Consider the following 18,588-nt stretch of genomic DNA (forward strand, 5'->3'; position numbering starts at 1 on the left):
ATTTCAATTATGGAAATTCAAACTTCATCTTTGTTCTATGCAGCATCAATTCAGATATCAGTACTTAAATACTATATGGTGTTAAAGTTATGTTAATATAAGTTAATATATATGTGCCATGGTGACCAAGTTAAGGTGATGTGAGAATAATAATTTTGAATTTCCTAACCTTTGGCATTTAGAGTCTCAACATTTTATTGATTGTCCACTTTTTGCATTACATTTTCTTAAAGTAAAATAATGCTTGAATATGGTAAAAAACACGACCTCAGACTCAAATAAAGGTGGCACATTCAAAAGCTCATGCTTTCTGCCTCTCTCTTTTTAAAACGTGATACAAAGTAACATGGTATGTGAATGCCATTTTTCAAAAATGTTCTGAACCTGTCAAAGATTGGATGAATAATGTGGGTGGATTTCATGTTTAAAACATTGCTACCCTGAGTTATTCAAGTGTAAAAGAAAGCACCTGAAAAAAAAAAAAAAAAAGTCCACTGGTGAAAAACACTTCAAACTCATCTCTTAAAATCAGCCAAAGAGAACTGTGTCAAGCTTTCAACAACAAATTCACCAGGTGACAAAAGAGAGCAGGTGTGACAAAAACCAGTGCAAAGGTAATTTAGGCTGAGAACCACTGTTCTAAACATATGCAGCTCTCTACGTGTTATGTGGGCCGCATCCACACCATATATATACTACCTGTATGGCCCTGAGGATGTCACATGGGCCACAGCTCTGTTCTGATTGGGCCGCAAGTTGAGAACAATGGTTTAGAAAGTTATATATTTTCATAAGCTAGGGCTTATAATGGAAATACCTTCTCAAGCAAAGCCACGCTCTGGCTTTTATGTGATCCCTTCTGACCTTAGTATCTATGAATCTATGTATACCTATACACTTATAAACAACAAAGATTACTTACTTTGTTGTTTCTCCTTCCAGCAGCTGGTCTGGATATAGTCTATATAATCCTTTTCAACGGTTTTCTCTAGCTCTTGAAGTTCTGCTCCTTTATAACTATTTTCGAAGTTTTTATCAACATAATAAGGCACCTGCAGGTTTTGTGTTTCTCTAGGAATGGTATGGCCTATGGACCTGTGAAAACAGCATAGAGACAAATGTGTTCCGAAATATCAAGGAAAGTTAAAAAAAGGCAAGGAAAGAGAAGTGCTCGTTCATTCTAATATTCCCAGCAGGAAATACTTGTAACTTCTTCACAGCAGCTATTGCAGAACTACAGTGCCCTCAGTCATTCACTAAAGAAATTGCACATCTCCCTGCTCCATAATCAACCTTACACCTTCCTAACACAGCTGATGAAATAAACATGTCTGGCTAGAAAAACACAATGAAGACACAATATCTAAAGAGATTTAACATGAAAAATTGAATCTAAAAAGGAGAACCTCAGAATTGACACTGCCCAAACTCAAGTACAGTATGCATTAATGAGACTGCATTTTTCTGGGGAGTTCTTGGGGTAACTTGGTCAAGTCACTTCCAAGACAAAAAGGCCCAAACACAGCTTTGTTTGTTTGCCTGCACTTTCCAGCAGCCTCCTGTCAACATCAGTGGGAAATGACTGGACAAACTTGAAAGGACAGCAGTCTTCAGGGTACATTTAGGACACAGGGCCAAATATCTTAGGGTGCAATGTGACTGTAGTCATATAGCCCATTCCACGTAGATTTCCACTGCCTCACATTTTAGGTACCCCAGGGCAAATTATAGAATGTGGAATTCTGAATAAGGAGTGATCCTGGTTCCACTTCCTTCTAATGTTTTGAAACTGTCCTGCAGTCAGGGGAGCTGTGTGGAGCTAGCCTCTCTGCCTCCTCCACTGGTTTAAACCATATTCTTCTTCCTAATCTTCTTGGCTCCTCTCTTTGCATCTTTAGAATCGTTGCCCTGGATGAGGAGAAAGCAGCCAAGAAGGGAGGGTCACATTCCATCTGACATGCCTCTCCTTCCTTCCACAGTTCAGTTTGTCCCTTCCTTCTTGGTTTATTAAAACCCCTCTTTTCTTCCTCTCTCAAGGTCTGGGGTTTTTATTCTCTGCATTAAGAATGATGTTTGTAGAGTTTAATTCCTAAAGATAAGGTTTACAGGCAGAGCGTATGTGCCTATGTGCAGGATTGAAGTGTGACTCTCTTGGATCAAAGGGCACGGAGGCAGCAGGAAGGACTGCCTATTCTGGGAGCAGCCAGGGGTGTTTCACTTGGGATTGGCACAACTCAAAAGACTCACTGCGGGAGTCTCTTGCTGTCTGCCAGACATGCAGGCTGACATCTTTTGGTAACAGTGATAAGAATTTTGGGGCAGCTTGAAAAACAACGCCCTATGAAAAAGGACAGAATGCGAGCCCAACCTCAGCGAGTTCCAATTATGCTACCCCCCAGAGGGGTGCTATTTAGGAGGGGCAATTTCCTCCTTCCACCATGAAGCGCCTCAGCCCCAGCTGAAGATAAAAGAATCATGTAGCTTAGGGCAGGCAGAGGCAGAAAGCAAAGCTCTCCCACAGCAGCTCCCCCTTGGCATCATTGTCCTTCTGCATTGCACTGGGGAGAGACTAAGGACTAAAGCTTATCCGCCTGGGCTCCTGATCATCAGGCCTGCCAGTATCTTGGAGCAGGAGCCATCTACTGCTGGCAAAACCTGTGGGGTGGGCACCTTCCTGCATGCTGAGCAGCCTGTCTGCCAGGCATCTGTCCTGCTGAAGGGGTACAAGGGAGCAAGTGCTGGGAAAGGCAGGCAGCAAAACCCCCAGAAGTTCACTGAAAAGTCTGGAAACTCCACCCCACAGGCAGCAGGATAGGGAACAAGCTTTATAAGCTTGAAAGTTAGATTTTATTTGGTAGTGGGTCCTAGGTGCAGATTGCTTAGCTTTAAAAGTTTCCTGTTTGTCCTGTGTTGATAATTTTGTTGTAGAAAGCCTATAAAAATTATTATTAACAATACAGGAAATAACCACAACAAATGAAACAGACTGATTTTTACCTTTTATCCTTCAAAACATCCAACAGCTGCCAGGGGCCAAAGCAGCCCCTGGACTCCTGCAAGAAGTTGCCCCCCCTGAAATCTGAAATGACCCGTTCTTTAAAGGGAGCAAACCCAGAGCTTTCAAACACTGGATTTCATCTGAAGTGAACGCTTTGTGACTATGCCCCTCCTCTCACACACGCTCCAGATTGTCACCTAACCAACAACTCTCAGTATTGGGAAGGCCCAAGTGAAGAAGGAGTCAATGTGTGACAATGCTCCAAAAGGAGGAGGGAATTTTGTTGCAAAACAGCTAATTGCTTTTTTAAGTGACAAAACTGCAAGAAGGCAAATGCCTAAACCCTCAAACTCATTTTATTCCTGATTAACAAAGCAGAACCCCCTTGGGCTGAGCTTCAGTACTGCAGGTTTCTTTCCCACCTACTTGTTCCAACTCCCCTTAAATATTCCTCCAGTCATGATAAGCCTTTTGAGCCAGCAAAGATTGAACACCAAGCTAATACTATTCCAGTATTGGCATGAGAGAACTGCTTTGGATTGAAAGAAGGGGCTGAAATGTTTCCCTGACACCTATTAATCCAACTGAAAAACACCTGCAGTCCACAACCCCAAGCCCATGGATATCAAATTTATACTGGTGTATAAATCAACCAGGCACATCCTTCCTACCATTCAAATCAACAATACCTTCGCAACTCCAGAACTTTTGCAGGTTCCTTTGCTGCTGCCATCGCTGCCATCCTGAGCACACAGGTCTCATGCCTTACAGCTCCACCTAGCTACAGCTCCTTTCCCCAAAAAAAGAACTAGCGGTACTTGGGTGGCTCTACTCTCCCCCATGGGAAAGTCCCCCCACCACCTCTCCATCCCGAATTGGCCTGCTCTCTTGGACAGCATTTCTACTAGCGCTGGATGAACAGGCAAGTGGGTTTTCCCCAAGCCCTAATTAGAACAATGCTAGGCATTCCCCACTCCTTCCAGGGCTAACCAGGTTGCTCTGTAATGCTCCAGCTCCTGCTGGCTTAGAAGGTGCTAATGCTACTAGCTCACTCTATGAAAGTGTTTTAAACCAGATGGTGAGCTCTCTGGGGCAGGGACTATCTTCTGTTACTTGTCTGTATATAGCCTGTCACAATGGGGCCCTGCTCCTTGATGGTTTTGTATTATGGTAGTGCCTACGAAAACCAACCAATAAAAATTGAAATAGCCCTAGTCCCTTAATTCCAAAATGATAATGCTTTCTGCAGAGAGAAGATAGGAAAAGTTAGTGAAGTCTTCATTAAGTCCAACATCTCTCTACCTCCCCACCCCAAGTAACCTAGATAAGATAAACAGTTTTTTAAAAATTGGACTTACGATTTGTAGAACAGGCTGTACGGTGGATTAGTGGCCATCAGCTGAGTTATAACTGACACAACTATGATCACCAAAACCGGCAGCAACTGCATAAATGCAGAGTAAGTATTCTGAAAAGGACAACCATAGCGAGTGGAGGATAAAAGTTAGAGATGGGAATAAGACCTACTAGCTCATAAGAGGCAGGATGCAATGCTGTCTCTAGGTAGACAACGTATCAGATGTTAAACAGACAATAAGAACAGAGACTACGCTTGAGTTTACAGAAGAAGCGTGACATTTACATTTCAAACTAGTTAAATTTCAGAATTACCCTTATTAGAAAAACACTTTAATAAACTTAAATTTTAAACAAATAAGTTTTCTCCAAATCAAATTTTTGCACAGTTTCTTTAATGCACAATTCCATTTATAAAGTCAAATATCTTTTCCCTCACAAAGTATGTGCACACTGTTCTACCAGGTGGCAATGCAGTTCCAGGAACACCCTGCTTGGATACAGTTTATATCTACAGGTGCCATGTAGTTTCTAAAATTTACAATTTTTTTCCCCTCAAATCCCATAAAATACTTAAGATTTATTTTCTACCCAATGACTGAAACTTTTAAGAATAAGCAGGTGTAAATACACCACATATGAGAAGATGGGAGTTGCTTTACCAAGTGGGGGGGGAGGTCAGTGCTAACGAGCCAATTCAATTAAGGTGGAAGTGGCCTATTCTCAACAGTTGGCAAGAAGGGGTGAATACCTAGGGAGGGAAAATCATTTTTGTAGTGCTAATGAGGCCAATGCAATCAAGGTGGCTCATTTCAAACAGGTGACAAGAAGGTGCGAGGTTTCAGAGTAGCAGCCGTGTTAGTCTGTATTCGCAAAAAGAAAAGGAGTACTTGTGGCACCTTAGAGACTAACAAATTTATTAGAGCATAAGCTTTTGTGAAATGCATTCAATGAAGTGAGCTGTAGCTTACGAAAGCTTATGCTCTAATAAATTTGTTAGTCTCTAAGGTGCCACAAGTACTCCTTTTCTTTTTTAAGAAGGTGCGAGTATCAGCAGAGGGAAATTAGTTTTTGTAGTGACCTATCCACGCCCAGTCCCAGCAACTACATACCACAAAACAAAACAAAAACACTAACCCAGGAACCAATCCCTACAACAAACCCCATTGCCAACTCTGTCCGCATATCTATTCAAGGGACACCATCATAGGACTTAACCACATCAGCCACACCATCAGGGGCTTGTTCACCTGCACATGTACCCATGTGATATATGCCATCATGTGCCAGCAATGCCCCTGTGCCATGTACATTGGCCAAACCAGAGAATGTCTCTATGCAAAAGAATAAATGGACACAAATCAGATATCAAGAATTGTAACATTCAAATATCAGTAGGAGAACACTTGAATCTCCCCGGACACTCTAACAGACTTAAAAGTGGCAATTCTTCAACAAAAAAACAGACTCCAACAAGAAACTGCAGAACTGGAATTAATTTGCAAACTGGACACCATCAAATTAGGCCTGAATAAAGGCTGGGAGTGGATGGGTCACTACAAAAACTAATTTCCCTCTGCTGATGCTCACACCTTCTTGTCAACTGTTTGAAATGGGCTACCTTGATTGCATTGGCCTCATTAGCACTACAAAAGTGATTTTCCCTCCCTTGGTATTCACCCCTTCTTATCAACTGTTGGGAATAGGCCACTTCTACCTTAACTGAATTGGCTCGTTAGCACTGACCCCCCACTGGGTAAGGCAACTCCCATCTTTTCATGTGCTGTGTATTTATACCAGTCTACTGTATTTTCCACTCCATGCATCTGATGAAGAGGGTTTTAGCCCATGAAAGCTTAAATAAATTTGTTAGTCTCTAAGGTGCCACAAGAACTCCTGGTTGTTTTTGCTGATACAGATTAACTCGGCTACCACTCTGAAACTCTTAAGAATGTTACAGGTTAATAAACAATACATAGCGTAGTTTGGAATTAGATATGTGTATTTTCTTTTATTTGTTTGAATATGTTTTTCAAAGTAAGTGAATTTAGTGCAAGTGAAACAGTGATGGCTATAGGGACAAAAGTCTTCTGTTACTCCCTAAAACAATCCGCCCGGATAGTAATAGCGTAACTTTCTTTTTACATTGTCTTGCCCACCTGCCTCAACCTTGGCCCTTACGGGGAAGAGCAGAAAGCAGTCTGTAGCTATTCAGTCCTTGGTGTCTGTATCAAGATTACCAACAAGAATGCTCACTGCAACTGCATATGATATGAACACTTGTCTGTCCACACCACAAATGTATTTCCCATTAGGCTACACAACTGACATTGGATGGTAATGCTTTTCAGCCACTACTGATCCATTTCAACTGATGACAGGTTTCAGAGTAGCAGCCGTGTTAGTCTGTATTCGCAAAAAGAAAAGGAGTACTTGTGGCACCTTAGAGACTAACAAATTTATTTTTAAATTTTAAATGCATCCGATGAAGTGAGCTGTAGCTCACGAAAGCTTATGCTCAAATAAATTTGTTAGTCTCTAAGGTGCCACAAGTATTCCTTTTCTTATTTCAGCTGATGAAAGTCTGTAGCTCTTTTCTGAGCCCCCCCCCCCGCAATAAGATACATGTTGGAAGTAGCATATAAAGAGACAAATACAGTGGTCCCGCATAAAAAGTCCATTCCAATTGTAAAAATATTACTAGTCCTAGAGGCATTCCCCATTTTAAGAACTGTAGAACCTCAGAGTTACGAACACCTCCAGAATGGGTTGTTTGTAACTCTGAAATGTTCATAACTCTGAACAAAACATTACGGCTGTTCTTTCAAAAGTTTATAACTGAACATTGACTTAATACAGCTTTGAAACTTCACTATGCAGAAGAAATATGCTGCTTTTAACCATCTTAATTTAAATGAAACAAGCACACAGGTTCCTCACATTGTCAAATCTTTTTTTTTAAACCTTCCCTTTATTTTTTTTTGGTAGTTTACATTTAACACAGTAGTGTACTGTATTTGTTTTGTTTTGTTTCTGCTGCTGCCTGATTACATATTTCTGATTACAAATGAGGTGTGTGGTAGACTGGTCAGTTCATAACTCTGGTGTTTGTAACTCTGAGGTTCTACTGTACAGGGAACGCTGCTGAAACCAATATGATCTTGAAGTGCACCCACTGTAGCCATGATCAATATTTCAAGTTAACAGCTTCCTCCCACGGTACCTGAGGCCTGTTCTCGTCCTCCTCTTTGTCCCGCATCCAGGCTCTCTCATTTCGGTGTCGCCGCCGATAATAGTGGGTGTCTGGTGTCACATTTGAAAACATATGAATATTTCCTGTTTTAAAAAAACCCAAAGAGGTGAACTAGCCACTTTCTTTCAATTGCAGGCATCTATTATTCCTCAGAAATTCTAGCTGGCTATACCATCTTACAGTAAATGGCCTGAGTTACCAGGCATAGTCATGAGAGGCCAGATCGTAAACTTCAAATAATACAACTCAGAACTGAAATTCCAAAACAGCACATGGGAGCTAGCCAGTATGCAGCATGCTGGGGTATTGGTGTACCAAGAGAAATTGAATGTTTTAAAAAAAAAAAAAAAAAAGAAAAAAAAGAAAAGAAAAACACCACCACCAAAGGTAAAGCAAAACTTGGTGCAAAACCATCTCAATTAATTTTCTAAAAAAAAAAAACAACCAGAGACTCATTGGGGTTTTTATACTGCAACTCTTGCTTTCACATGAGTTTTAACATGTCCCATTGAGAGACTATTTTGCGTGGGAACCTGAGGCTCCAAATATAAGAAATAGGCTTTATCATTCAGTCCATAAATTAGGCTGCTCTTAATTACTAAATTTGCCCTTCTGTAATCATTTCTGTTCTCTTTCTTTGAGCTCTTTATTGCCTCATTAAGGCTTTTGTAATGAGAGAAGAGATTAAGGAGAAGTACTACTTGATAAAGAATACAATTCAGGATTTCCTTTTCTTGTAGGCTAAAGAAAGACACAGTATATAGCTGATTTATTTTAGAACTTCTAAGATGGGGGAAGAAAGCAGCACAAGCTATTTTGATCAGAATGATGCTGTTAAAAAGCTCTACCAATTTTTAAAGCTATGAATTTTACATCACATGAACACCGGAATAGCTATGCGCTTTCCTTTTTAATTCAGAACTCTTTTGTAGTACAGGCTCCAAATTCAAAATGTTTGTCCTAATCAGAATCATAGAAATATGACTCCATCTTTAAGCCTGCATGAAATTAATGTAACTTTACACTTCTATAACATCCTTCATCCAAGGTTTTCAAAGCACTTTACAAACATGGGCAAGATAACACTGTTCCAAGAAACTGAACTTAAAATAAATTCTTGACTTTTATTTATTAAAATTCAAATAACAAAATGCCCATACATAAAGCTTGAGGCACCCTGCCAATTATTTACAACAGCATAATGGCCATCCAGCAGCATTAAAAAAAATCCCATTGATACCATAAACTCAGCCTACTTGCAGCATTCAATAAACAGTAACAAATTAATTCAGGGCATGTCTACATTCTGGGCACTACAGTGGCACAGTTGCGTAGACGCTTCCTATATCAGCAGAAGGGGTCTTTCTGTCAATGCTTGTAATCTGCCTCCCTGAACGGCAGCAGCTAGGTTGATAGAAGAATTCTTCCGTCAACCTCGCCGCATCACACTGGAAGTATGGTCAGCTTAACTATGGCATTCAGGGGTTGATCTAAAAGTGTAGACCAATAGGGTAAGAATAGAAATGTTCCTTTCTATCCCCTAATGCCTCTGGGTCCATATCTTCCGTCTCTTCAAAACCCGATTAAATAAGTGGCTTTTGTAGCATGCACAGAAGGACATCAAGTTCAGAATATTTCAGACAAAAGTGGAGGGAGCAAGTTCCAAGATCCCAGGACCCTCATGCAGAATGCCCCACCAACATAAGAAAAAGTTAGGTGTGGAACTTTAGTTTTGCTCATCTCCAAAGGTTTTCAACTCTGATTCCCAAAAATCTATGCTGCAGCCTACAACCGTTTTGGCGCACAGGAGGTTTGCGCATGGGCACCAAAATAGCTGAATGGAAAAGGTACAGAAAGTTCATCTCAAAAGTTTTTTTGGAGGAAGTTATGATTTGGTTTTAATATCAAAACAATTTTAAGCTTCATTTAAGCTTGAAGTAGGCAAACCATACACAATGTCTGCTTTGCAAAAGAATTGCAAGAAAGATGTTTAGCCATATAGCAAACGGGAAGAAAAAAAATGTTCTAAAATCATAGCTATTTAGTTTTAATAGGGAATTGTAATGAAAATCCCTGTGCTCCCTTATTTTTCTATGCCACAAAATCTGTAACACCCTCATTTAGGCCTTGTCTACGCTACAGAGTTTTTTTGATGCAAGTTACATCAATGATCAAAAAATGGTATAATTACATCGCTTGTGGATGGTCACACAATGCTCCTTTTGTTGGTGGGGCATATCCACAGTTGGTGCTTTAGCATCCACAGTGAGAGCAGTGCTCTGTGGTTAACTATTCTACTCGCCACCTTCTGCAGCTAGGAGTTGTGGAATGGATCGCAGTGCATTATGAGTGCGGGTCAATGTCCCATGACTCATTTTTTCCCATCCCATCATTCCATGCGGTTCATAGAATATCGAGGTTGGAAGGGATCTCAGGAGGTCATCTAGTCTAACCCCATGCTCAAAGCAGGGCCAATCCCCAATTTTTGCCCCAGATCCCTAAATGGCCCCCTCAAGGATTGAACTCTCAACCCTGGGTTTAGCAGGCCAATGCTCAAACCACTGAGCTATCCCCTCCTCCCTCCCAGGTTCCGACTGTGTTTCGTGGCATTTTTCAATGACCCTTGTTTACTGTGTGCCCAGAGCCTGCACTGCTCTCTACTGTTGTGGTCACTGTTATGACCACATCACCGCTGGTCATGCAGTATATCATGAGCACCCAATCTGAACAGGAATCAGAGGTGCCTGACCTGCTGTGCGCCATGGAAAGAAACACCACCACATTACTTTCGGCATTCATGGAGCAGCTGCACACAGTGGACTGTTGCTTCTGGGCTCAGGAAACAAGCACTGAGTGGTGGGATCGCATCGTTACGCAGGTCTGGGATGACGAGCAGTGGCTGCAGAACTTTCAGATCATAGAATATCAGGGTTGGAAGGGACCTCAGGAGGTCATCTAGTCCAACCCCCTGCTCAAAGCAGGACCAATCCCCAACTAAATCATCCAAGCCAGGGCTTTGTCAAGCCTGACCTTAAAAACTTCTAAGGAAGGAGATTCCACCACCTCCCTAGGTAATGCATTCCAGCATTTCACCACCCTCTTAGTGAAAAAGTTTTTCCTAATATCCAACCTAAACCTCCTCCACTGCAACTTGAGACCATTACTCCTTGTTCTGTCATCTGCTACCACTGAGAACAGTCTAGAGCCATCCTCTTTGGAACCCTCTTTCAGGTAGTTGAAAGCAGGTATCAAATCCCCCCTCATTCTTCTCTTCTGCAGACTAAACAATCCCAATTCCCTCAGCCTCTCCTCATAAGTCATGTGTTCCAGTCCCCTAATCATTTTTGTTGCCCTCTGCTAGACGTTTTCCAATTTTTCCACATCCTTCTTGTAGTGTGGGGCCCAAAACTGGACACAGGCCAGATGAGGCCTCACCAATGTCAAATAGAGGGGAACAATCACGTCCCTTGATTTGCTAGCAACGTCCCTACTTATACATCCCAAAATGCCATTGGCCTTCTTGGCAACAAGGGCACACTGTTGACTCATATCCAGCTTCTCGTCCACTGTAACCCCTAGGTCCTTTTCTGCAGAACTGCTGCCTAGCCATTCAGTCCCTAGTCTGTAGCGGTGCATGGGATTCTTCCATCCTAAGTGCAGCACTCTGCACTTGTCCTTGTTGAACCTCATCAGATTTCTTTTGGCCCAATCTTCTAATTTGTCTAGGGCCCTCTGTATCCTATCCCTACCCTCCAGCGTATCTACCTCTCCTCCCAGTTTAGCGTCATCTGCCAACTTGCTAAGGGTGCAATCCACATCATCCTCCAGATCATTTATGAAGATATTGAACAAAACTGGCCCGAGGACCGACCCTTGGGGCACTCCACTTGATACCGACTGCCAACTAGACATGGAGCCATTGATCACTACCCGTTGAGCCCGACGATCTAGCCAACTTTCTATCCACCTTATAGACCATTCATCCAACCCTTACATCTTTAACTTGCTGCCAAGAATACTGTGGGAGACTGTGTCAAAAGCTTTGCTAAAGTCAAGGAACAACACGTCCACTGCTTTCCCCTCACCCACAGAGCCAGTTATCTCGTCATAGAAGGCAATTAGATTAGTCAGGCATGACTTGCCCTTGGTGAATCCATGCTGACTGTTCCTGATCACTTTCCTCTCCTCTAAGTGCTTCAGAACTGATTCCTTGAGGACCTGCTCCATGATTTTTCCAGGGACTGAGGTGAGGCTGACTGGCTTGTAGTTCCCAGGATCCTCCTCCTTCCCTTTTTTAAAGATGGGCACTACATTAGCCTTTTTCCAGTCATCCGGGACTTCCCCCAATCACGATGAGTTTTCAAAGATAATGGCCAATGGCTCTGCAATCACATCCGCCAACTCCTTTAGCACTCTCGGATGCAGCGCATCTGGCCCCATGGACTTGTGCTTGTCCAGCTTTTCTAAATAGTCCCGAACCACTTCTTTCTCCACAGAGGCCTGGTCACCTCCTCCCCATGCTGTGCTGCCCAGTGCTGTAGTCTGGGACCTGACCTTGTTCGTGAAGACAGAGGCAAAAAAAAGCATTGAGTACATTAGCTTTTTCCACATCCTCTGTCACTAGGTTGCCTCCCTCATTCAGTAAGGGGCCCACGCTTTCCTTGACTTTCTTCAGATGCGGAAAGCCACCTACCTGGAACTGTGTGCAGAGCTTACCCCAGCCCTGCGTCGCATGGACACCAAAATGAGAGCTGTCCTCTTGGTGGAGAAGCGCGTGTGGATTGCTGTGTGGCATCTGGTGACTGGGAAGTCCACCACTGGGGCTGCATTAACGCACGTGTGCAGGGTCCTTAATCACATCCTGCTACAAAGGACTGACACTCTTGGCAATGTGCGTGAAATCCTGGATGGCTTTGCGGCAATGTGATTCCCTAACTTCAGTGGGGCAACAGATGGCACACATATTCCAATTTTGGCCCTGGACCATCTTGCAATGGAATCCCGGTGGACATTTCATGGACGTCAATGTGGGGTGGTCCAGAAAAATGCATGCCGCACACATCTTCAGAAACACTTGCCTTTACAGAAAGCTCCAAGCTTTCTTTCAAGACCACAATATTCCAGTGGGGGCTGTTTAAATGCCCACACTGATCCTGGGAGACACAGTGTACCCCTTACTCTGATGGCTCATGAAGTCATATACGGGAAACCTGGACAGCAGTAAGGAGTACTTCAACAATAGGCTGAGCAGGTGCAGAATGACTGCTTAACGTGCCTTTGGCAGACTAAAAGCATGCTAGCGCTGTCTTTATGAGTGGTTAGATTTAAATGAGGAAAATATTCTCATGGTCATAGCAGCCTGCTGTGTGCTCCATATTTGTGAGACTAAGGGTGAAAAATTTCCCCTGGAGTGGAGCGTGGAGGTGGATCACCTGATTTTGAGCAGCCAGATACCAGGGTAATTAGAGGGGCACAATGGGAGGCTATTCAAGACACCATTTTGATAATGAGCACCAGTAATGTGTTTTTCTATACAGCACTCTGCCATGCTTTATTTGCCACTTTGCATGAAAATGTTGATGATTCCTGACCAGGATTTGTACTCAGCAAATGATGAAATTGCATTGTGTATTAATTCCAACTGCAACCACTGCATATAGGAGACAAAGATTGGTTATCTTTCAGAGAGTGTGTTTTTATTAAATACCAATTAAGGAGATAACAGTGAAGGGCAGTGTAGGTGTGTAAGTCCAGCTATAATTTTGGAAGCTGTCCGAAGGGGTGAAGTAAACAGGGTATTGACACAGGCCAGGAAGTTGCAAGGAATTTGTGGAAGGCATTTGGGAGAACATGGAACGCAGTTCTGTATCAGCTGCAGAGAGGGCGAACGCGCATGTGTTCTGCCTGCAGCGTGATTAGGAACTTCAACATCTCTGTTTGCTCCTCCATCAGTTTTATCATCTGCTCATGGCCCATTAAAATTTGCTCCTGGCTCTCCTTTCTGTCCTACCTGTCTATTTTAAAATTTTCCTTTAAAGACTCGCTCCATGCCCTGCGTTCTTGTTTTTTAGTCTCAGAGTATTGGAACACCTCTTGAAATATGTCCTCCTTGCTCCTCCTTGGTTGCTTCCTTATCTGGCAGAGGTGCTCTGCCAGTGTGTAGGGGGTTCCCCTGACAGCCAACTCTGCAGAAGCACAATAAACAACAAACAGAAGCATGCATGCACAACATTGAATCATTGTAGTAAAATACACCTCTTTTTACATATGAATGAGTTTCTCACTGTCCCTTGGCAAGCACACAGTTCCACTAATACCCTAAGCATGGTGAGTTTGGCTGGGGGGAGGAGGAAGGGGGAGGACGTTCAAGATAGGGCAAAGGATCCAGGAAGTGTTTTTTAAGGGGATCATTGCAGGCAACTAGGGACTATATTGTAAATTCTGCCACCATTTTCCACAGGTGGGGGTCACTGAAGTGGATCTCTCACTCCTGAAGTTAAGCAACAATGAATCTGCTGCATGCGTGTGGCTTCAGACTGGGTCCATATGTTGCTCACCTGTGTGCTGCTTTGGTCCCTGCACAGTGATTGCCGATTGGCGCAAGGAAGTTTCCTACAATGGGGGAAAGGAATAAAGCATCTCTGCCAAGGGACCTTCGGCAGAGGATTGGAGGGACCTCCAGGAAAGTTTCCTAGAGATCTCTCTGGAGCCTTCTCATGACGTTTCGGTGTGTATTAACACACTGTTCCACCACACTGCTTAGCTGCACTGGGGAATGTGAAGCACACACAAACGCAACTAGCCTAATACATTTCTATCCCTTCACCCACTTCTAGAATATACAAAGCAAAGGACAGCTCTACCTCATATTACCGAGCAGCAACAACTCAAAAAGATCACTCACCAGAGCTCTCCTTTCCTGCATCATGTATGCCAGAGACAGACTGCTGGGACTGGCTAGACCTCTTTGGAGTGGAAGAGAGGTCCTGACTTTTTGCACCACCAGATGACCCTGCCGTGTGCTCCACATTGTTCTCCAACTTGACCTTCTTGTCCATGACTCTGTCCTCGGGGTTGAGTCTGCCGTCTCTAGCCCCACTGAAGTATCCACAGGGCTCTTGGGGTGGAGACAGGGTAGCTACCAAGTATGGAGTCCAGCTCCTTATAGAAGTGGCAGGTCTCCAGTGCAGCACCAGAGCAATGGCTTGACATCCTTGCCTCCCTACGCCTCCTTTATCTTCCCACGGCACTGATGTGTTTCGCATTTGTAGTCCTTATCCAACATGCCACGAGAAATCTGACTGTAGGTATCAAAGTTCTTATGGCTGGAGCGGAGCTGGAACTGCACAGTGTCCTCTCCCCACAGAGCCAGCAGATGCAACAACTCAGGTGTGCTCCAAGCAGGAGAGCATTTGCTGTGTAGTCTGCTGGAAAGATGTGATGTGAGCTGTCCAGGCCGAGCAAACAGGAAGTGGAGTTTCAAAAATTTCTGGGCATTTAAAGAGGGAGAGACAGATGCTTGTGTACCTGAGTTCAGGCAGTGGAGTTTGAACTGCTGACTAGAGTGGTCAGGACGGGCATTATGGGACACCTCCTGGAGGCAATTTATAGGACATAACCAAGCACAGTGTCTACAGACTGACATACTGTTGATATAAGTTTGCTGCGAAAAGCTCTATGCCTATCACCGAGGTGGTTTTATTTTGTCATCAAAGCAGGAGAGTTTTGTTGGCAGAAGGAGCATTCTAGTGTGTACACCTCCACTGTTTTGTTGATGAAAGCTGACTTTTGTCGACAAAACTCTGGTAGTGTAGACAAGGCCTTTGTTATCTGTCAAGAGCTTAACTCGGTACTCTGTTTCACCTGTTATAGTTGGTATCACTAACATCTAAATTCCTCCTGCAGTTTCAAATGCTGTTCCACTTCTTGTCCTAAACTGCTGTATAATGTTGCTGTGTGCTGTTGAATAGCTGCCACATGCTAGAAGTTGTTGTTTTTCAGTAGTGGATAAAGTGACTGGTGTAAGCAGGTGCAACTTTCAGCAAAACCAATGGGAATTGTGCCAATGCTGGGTTTGGCCCAGAGTTTGTAAATTTGCTTGAATGTTTGTAGAGTACTTTAGGATTCTTTTAGATGAATGATGCTATATTAAATTTTCATAATTATAATCAGTATAAGTAACATAGATCCCTCCTCTGCTTTAGGTGTTGGTGATTACTGTGATGTGTGTTTCACCTTCAAAGTGTCATACAAACAACACAGGTGCTAAATATTGTGTCATCAAGAGATCTCTGAACTCCAATCTTAGCAGGGAAAATACCAGTGCATCTTTAAAATGTATTATTTTCTACCCAAGTCTGCATGTGTATTCCACTAATCATTTGGAAATCTCCATTTTTAGTTATTTTAAAAATGCAGGAGCCAAAAAGATTTGGATTCAGATATGCACACAGCACTGCTACAAGTCTTGAATCCATGGGTATGTCCACATGTCGAACAGGAGGTATAAATTCTAGCTTGAGACACACCCACACCAGTTCTGACCAAGTTAGTGTGCTAAAAACAGAAGTGCAGATGTGGTGGCGCAAGGGGCTAGCTGCCCTGAGCGTGATCATGTCCAAACCCTAGGTATTTACTTGGGTAGCTAGCCCCTCCCCAAGTTCAAAGTGCAGCTGTATCCTATGCCCAGGTATGTAGAAGACATGCGGTGATACCTGCCAGTGAATCTGAAGGTAGACCTATGACCTTTTGTTCTTTATTTCTGCAGTAGACAAGCCCAATGTATGGAGATTTTCCTTTCATATGCATCTGTGGTTATGGATTGATGCAATACTCTATTGTACCTGGAGCGCTCACAGCAGCTGTCATGGCACATCTGCATTTACTCAGGGTATGTCTACACTGGCAGAGTTACAGCACCGGCAGTTACATTGCTGCTCAGAGAGCGCTGAAGGGAAACCACTGTTATGTGTTCACACTGTCAGTTGCCTGTGCAATAGTATGTTCACACTTGCAGCACTTGCATCGGTATTCGGAGCAGTGTATTCTGGGTAGCTATCCCACAGAGCATCTCTTCCTCTTCTGCCGGTAGGAGTTGTGGGAAGGTGGAGGGGGTCAGGGGGCTTCCTGGGTCCTGTTCCAATGCCCCGTGATGCATTACTTCGCATCCCAGCAATCCCCGTGCTTCCGTCCACATTTGGTGCCATCTTTTAACGGTTTATGTACTGCACGCTCTGCAGGAATGGATCCCATACTATTGTCCAATATGCTGCTCGCTCTCACTAACAAGTCGTGAGTGGCAGTGGAGTTATTCCTTAAACTACAAAGGCAAGAGGAGTTCAACATTGATCTCGCCATGCGTACTATCTATAACACGAGATTGCTTGTGGCTGATCACAGTAGAACGCTGGTTTTGGGCTCGGGAAACAAGCACTGAGTGGTGGGATCACATTGTCATGCACGTCTGGGATGATGAGCAGTGGCTGCAGACATTTTGGATGAGAAAAGCCACATTCATGGGACTGTGTGATGAGCTCGCCCCAGTCCTGCGGCACAAGGACACGAGAATGAGAGCTGCTTTACCATTGAAAAAGTGGGTGGCGATTGCACTGTGGAAGCTAGGTACTCCAGACTGCTACCAATCGGTCGCTAACCAGTTCGGAGTGGAAAAGTTGACCGTTGGACTTGTGTTGACAGAAGTGTGCAGGGATATTAATCACAACCTGCTATGAAAGACCGTGACTCTGGGCAACGGGTGACACATTATGGATGGCTTTGCACAAATGGGCTTCCCTAACTGCGGAGGAGCGATAGATGGCATGCATATTCCAATTCTGGCACCAGACCACCTAGCCACCGAGTACATTAATCGGAAGAGATATTTCTCTATGGTTCTCCAGCTGCTCGTGGATCACCGTGGCATTTCACGGACATTAACGCAGTCTGATCTGGAAAGGTTCATGATGCACACGTTTTGGAACACTGGCCTGTTCAGGATCTGCAAGCAGGGACTTTCTTCTCGGACCAAAAGATCACCATAAGGGAAATTGAAATGCCCATTGTGATCCTGGGAGACCCTGCCTAGCCCTAATGCCGTGGCTTATGAAGCCATACATGGAGAACCTTGACAGCAGCAAGGAGTGGTTCAACACAAGACCGAGCAAGTGCAGAATCACTGTTGATTGTGCTTTTGGCCGTTTAAAGGCCTTCTGGCACTGCCTATATGGGAGGCTGGACCTGGCCGATGACAATATTCCTATGCTTTTAGCCGCGTGCTGTACACTCCATATTTGTGAAAGGAAGGTTGAAAGCTTCACTTAGGGCTAGACTGCTGAGGCTCACTGCCTGGAGGCTGAACCTGAACAGCCAGAGACAGGGTTACTGGAGGGGCACAGCGTGAGACCATAAGGATCAGGAATGTCTTGAGGTAGCAATTTGAAACTGAAAGCTACTAATATTTGTTGCTATGCTCAGGAGTGCAGTTCTTGTTAGGCCAGGAGGTCATTGTGATTGGTGCAGATGATGCACTGTTAAGGTTTAAGAAAATTGCCTATTGCTTTGCAGGGCTCTGTTTGCTTTCAATTAATGGAATAAAGATCGCTTTCAAACCAAAACAATTATTTTATTAAAAAGCAACAACAGGAAGGGAGAGACAAACAAAAAAACCCACATCAGCTGTAGGGAGTGGGGGAAGAGAGGGTCCCACGAAGAGGTGGGGTCCGTGGATGGTTAAAGATTTGTGTATGTCCAGGTATCATATACACAACCTTGTCTTTTGGAATATAGCGCAGCGGGTACTGTAGTTCAGCAGGGCTAAACTGCAGAGGGACGGGTGTTGTCTGCAATGGGTACTGGGAGTCTGCAGGGCTGGACTGTGACGGGGCAAGAGTGGAAAGCAGAGGGTACAGACTGGAGCCAGGAGTAACTTCATAAAAGTGTGTTGGCAGCATCTGGGGGTGCATGGGAAAGAGTTTTGCAACAG

At 43.7% G+C, this 18,588-nt stretch overlaps 1 protein-coding gene across 3 annotated transcripts in view; it reads right to left on the bottom strand.

Annotated features, from left to right (window-relative positions):
• DNAJC18 (DnaJ heat shock protein family (Hsp40) member C18) overlaps positions 1-18,588 on the bottom strand; it is a 49,202-nt gene that overhangs the window by 19,768 nt on the left and 10,846 nt on the right. For all 3 annotated transcript variants that reach the window (XM_043490506.1, XM_038412653.2, XM_043490507.1), the window contains 3 exons: positions 7,578-7,690; positions 4,357-4,466; positions 923-1,095 (listed from right to left, as the gene is read on the bottom strand). In XM_043490506.1, the coding sequence (XP_043346441.1) occupies positions 923-1,095; positions 4,357-4,466; positions 7,578-7,690 (396 nt within the window). The remainder of the gene's footprint in view (positions 1-922; positions 1,096-4,356; positions 4,467-7,577; positions 7,691-18,588) is intronic.

This window comes from Dermochelys coriacea, chromosome 8 (genome assembly GCF_009764565.3).
Source record: "Dermochelys coriacea isolate rDerCor1 chromosome 8, rDerCor1.pri.v4, whole genome shotgun sequence".
Classification (NCBI taxonomy): Eukaryota; Metazoa; Chordata; order Testudines; family Dermochelyidae; genus Dermochelys; species Dermochelys coriacea.